At 39.5% G+C, this 1545-nt stretch overlaps 1 protein-coding gene across 1 annotated transcript in view; it reads right to left on the bottom strand.

The window, feature by feature from the left end:
• Nucleotides 1-203: 203 nt before the first annotated feature.
• Nucleotides 204-1545, bottom strand: part of Itpr1 (inositol 1,4,5-trisphosphate receptor type 1) — a 344324-nt gene continuing 342982 nt past the window's right edge. The window contains exon 62 of the mRNA XM_052719669.1: nucleotides 204-1539. Coding sequence (XP_052575629.1) covers nucleotides 1453-1539 — 87 coding nt within the window. The 3' untranslated portion in view covers nucleotides 204-1452. The remainder of the gene's footprint in view (nucleotides 1540-1545) is intronic.

The raw sequence follows: 1545 nt of genomic DNA, 5'->3' as shown, positions 1-1545 counted from the left end.
CCCTCCAATATTTGTTCTGTTGGTTTCCCATTGAATATAAACCATTGTTTATTTTCTAAAATCAGGTCAGCATTTCCTGAATTAATCTGGTAACCAAACCAGTTGTAGTTCAACTCTGTCCTAATGGGAAGAAGAGTCTAACTCTGGAATCGCTCCTAAGTCACAGAGAAATGCCAAATGAGAGCCACCAGCCAGTCGCCATGTAGTATTCTGCATCATTTATTAAATATTTATGTATGCATTTACAAACTTGACTTGCTCCAGAACTCTGCTATCAGTTCAGTTTTTAAACTTGTGTGCAGAGACGGCCTAGTAAAACGAGACCCAGGTACAAACGAGGCAGCAGGTAGAAAACTTCTCCTGTCATACTGTGCACCCGTCCAGAAAAGAAAGCACGTGACCGACGAAGAAAGAAAACCCAAACGTGGCTCTTTCAGAAGGACAGCATTGTCAGTGTTCAACTATGCCCCCTAAGGGGGCAGCTAAGCATCCTAAGGGGGACAGCTCCTACTTTATATATTTGTAATAACCTCTTACCTAGTGTATCATGTTGGTTCAGATGAAGAAAGTCTAGAAACCATCAGCTAATTCATTTGACTATAATGTGACATCAAAATTCACCAGGGAAATGACACTTATTGGCCAGCAATATGCTGTTATTCCATCATCATGTAAAAAGTTCCCTTTAAAAAATTCATCGATTTCTTTGCAAGCTAAAGTATTAGCCTCTAACATGGCTCTCTTAAAGAAATACCTTAAATGATTAATTTTGAAGCTTAAATGTCTCCTTGAAACTAAAGTTGCTTTTCTTAAAATGGATGCTGTTTGAACAGTTCACAGACCTGGAGTTATCACTAGGAGACAGGGGCCCCAATGCCATTAGCAACGAGAAACAGCATAACCGTAGGATAATTACAAGGTACAAAGTTGCCCAGGGGCCAGAAACTCGCTATTAATATAATTTTGGCAGCAGCATCATTTGATATTTAACCATTTATTACATCAGTATTAACATATCAGCTTCAGAGACGCGCACTCCTTGCAGGACACCCAGGAGTTACAAAGTTATGGTGATTGCATAATTTGTATTGCACAGTTTTATAAAAAACATAAATACTGGCTATTCTAGCTTTAAATACAAAATACATGTCATATACTTTTAAATCTATAATCTGGTTCAAGTGCAAATCAGGTACTTTCTGGAGTCCTTCCAAAAAAGGCATCTTTAACATTTTTGGCCCCAGTGACAGGTCACCATGCCAACAGAGCTAATTACAATACGTTAAGTCCAAACCTCTGAGAGTAGCAATCATATACATACAATACAAAACTGAGTATTTACAAATGTACTAAGCACACATGTAACCTTAGTGGGTGAATGAGAACTAATGAGCCATACCCACGCCGATAATAATTTAGAAAGGGTGAGTACAGTCCCTCCGTCTCGTTGGCTTAGGCTGGCTGCTGTGGGTTGACATTCATGTGAGGAGGATGTCCTAGAAGGCCGATTCTTTGCTTCTGCTTCCTCTGCTCTGTCATCTGGAA

Source organism: Peromyscus californicus, unplaced genomic scaffold (genome assembly GCF_007827085.1).
Source record: "Peromyscus californicus insignis strain IS unplaced genomic scaffold, ASM782708v3 Scaffold_6__1_contigs__length_162567912, whole genome shotgun sequence".
Lineage (NCBI taxonomy): Eukaryota > Metazoa > Chordata > Mammalia > Rodentia > Cricetidae > Peromyscus > Peromyscus californicus.
The sequence above is the reverse complement of the archived record's forward strand: the minus strand, read 5'-3'. Positions and strand labels throughout refer to the sequence as shown.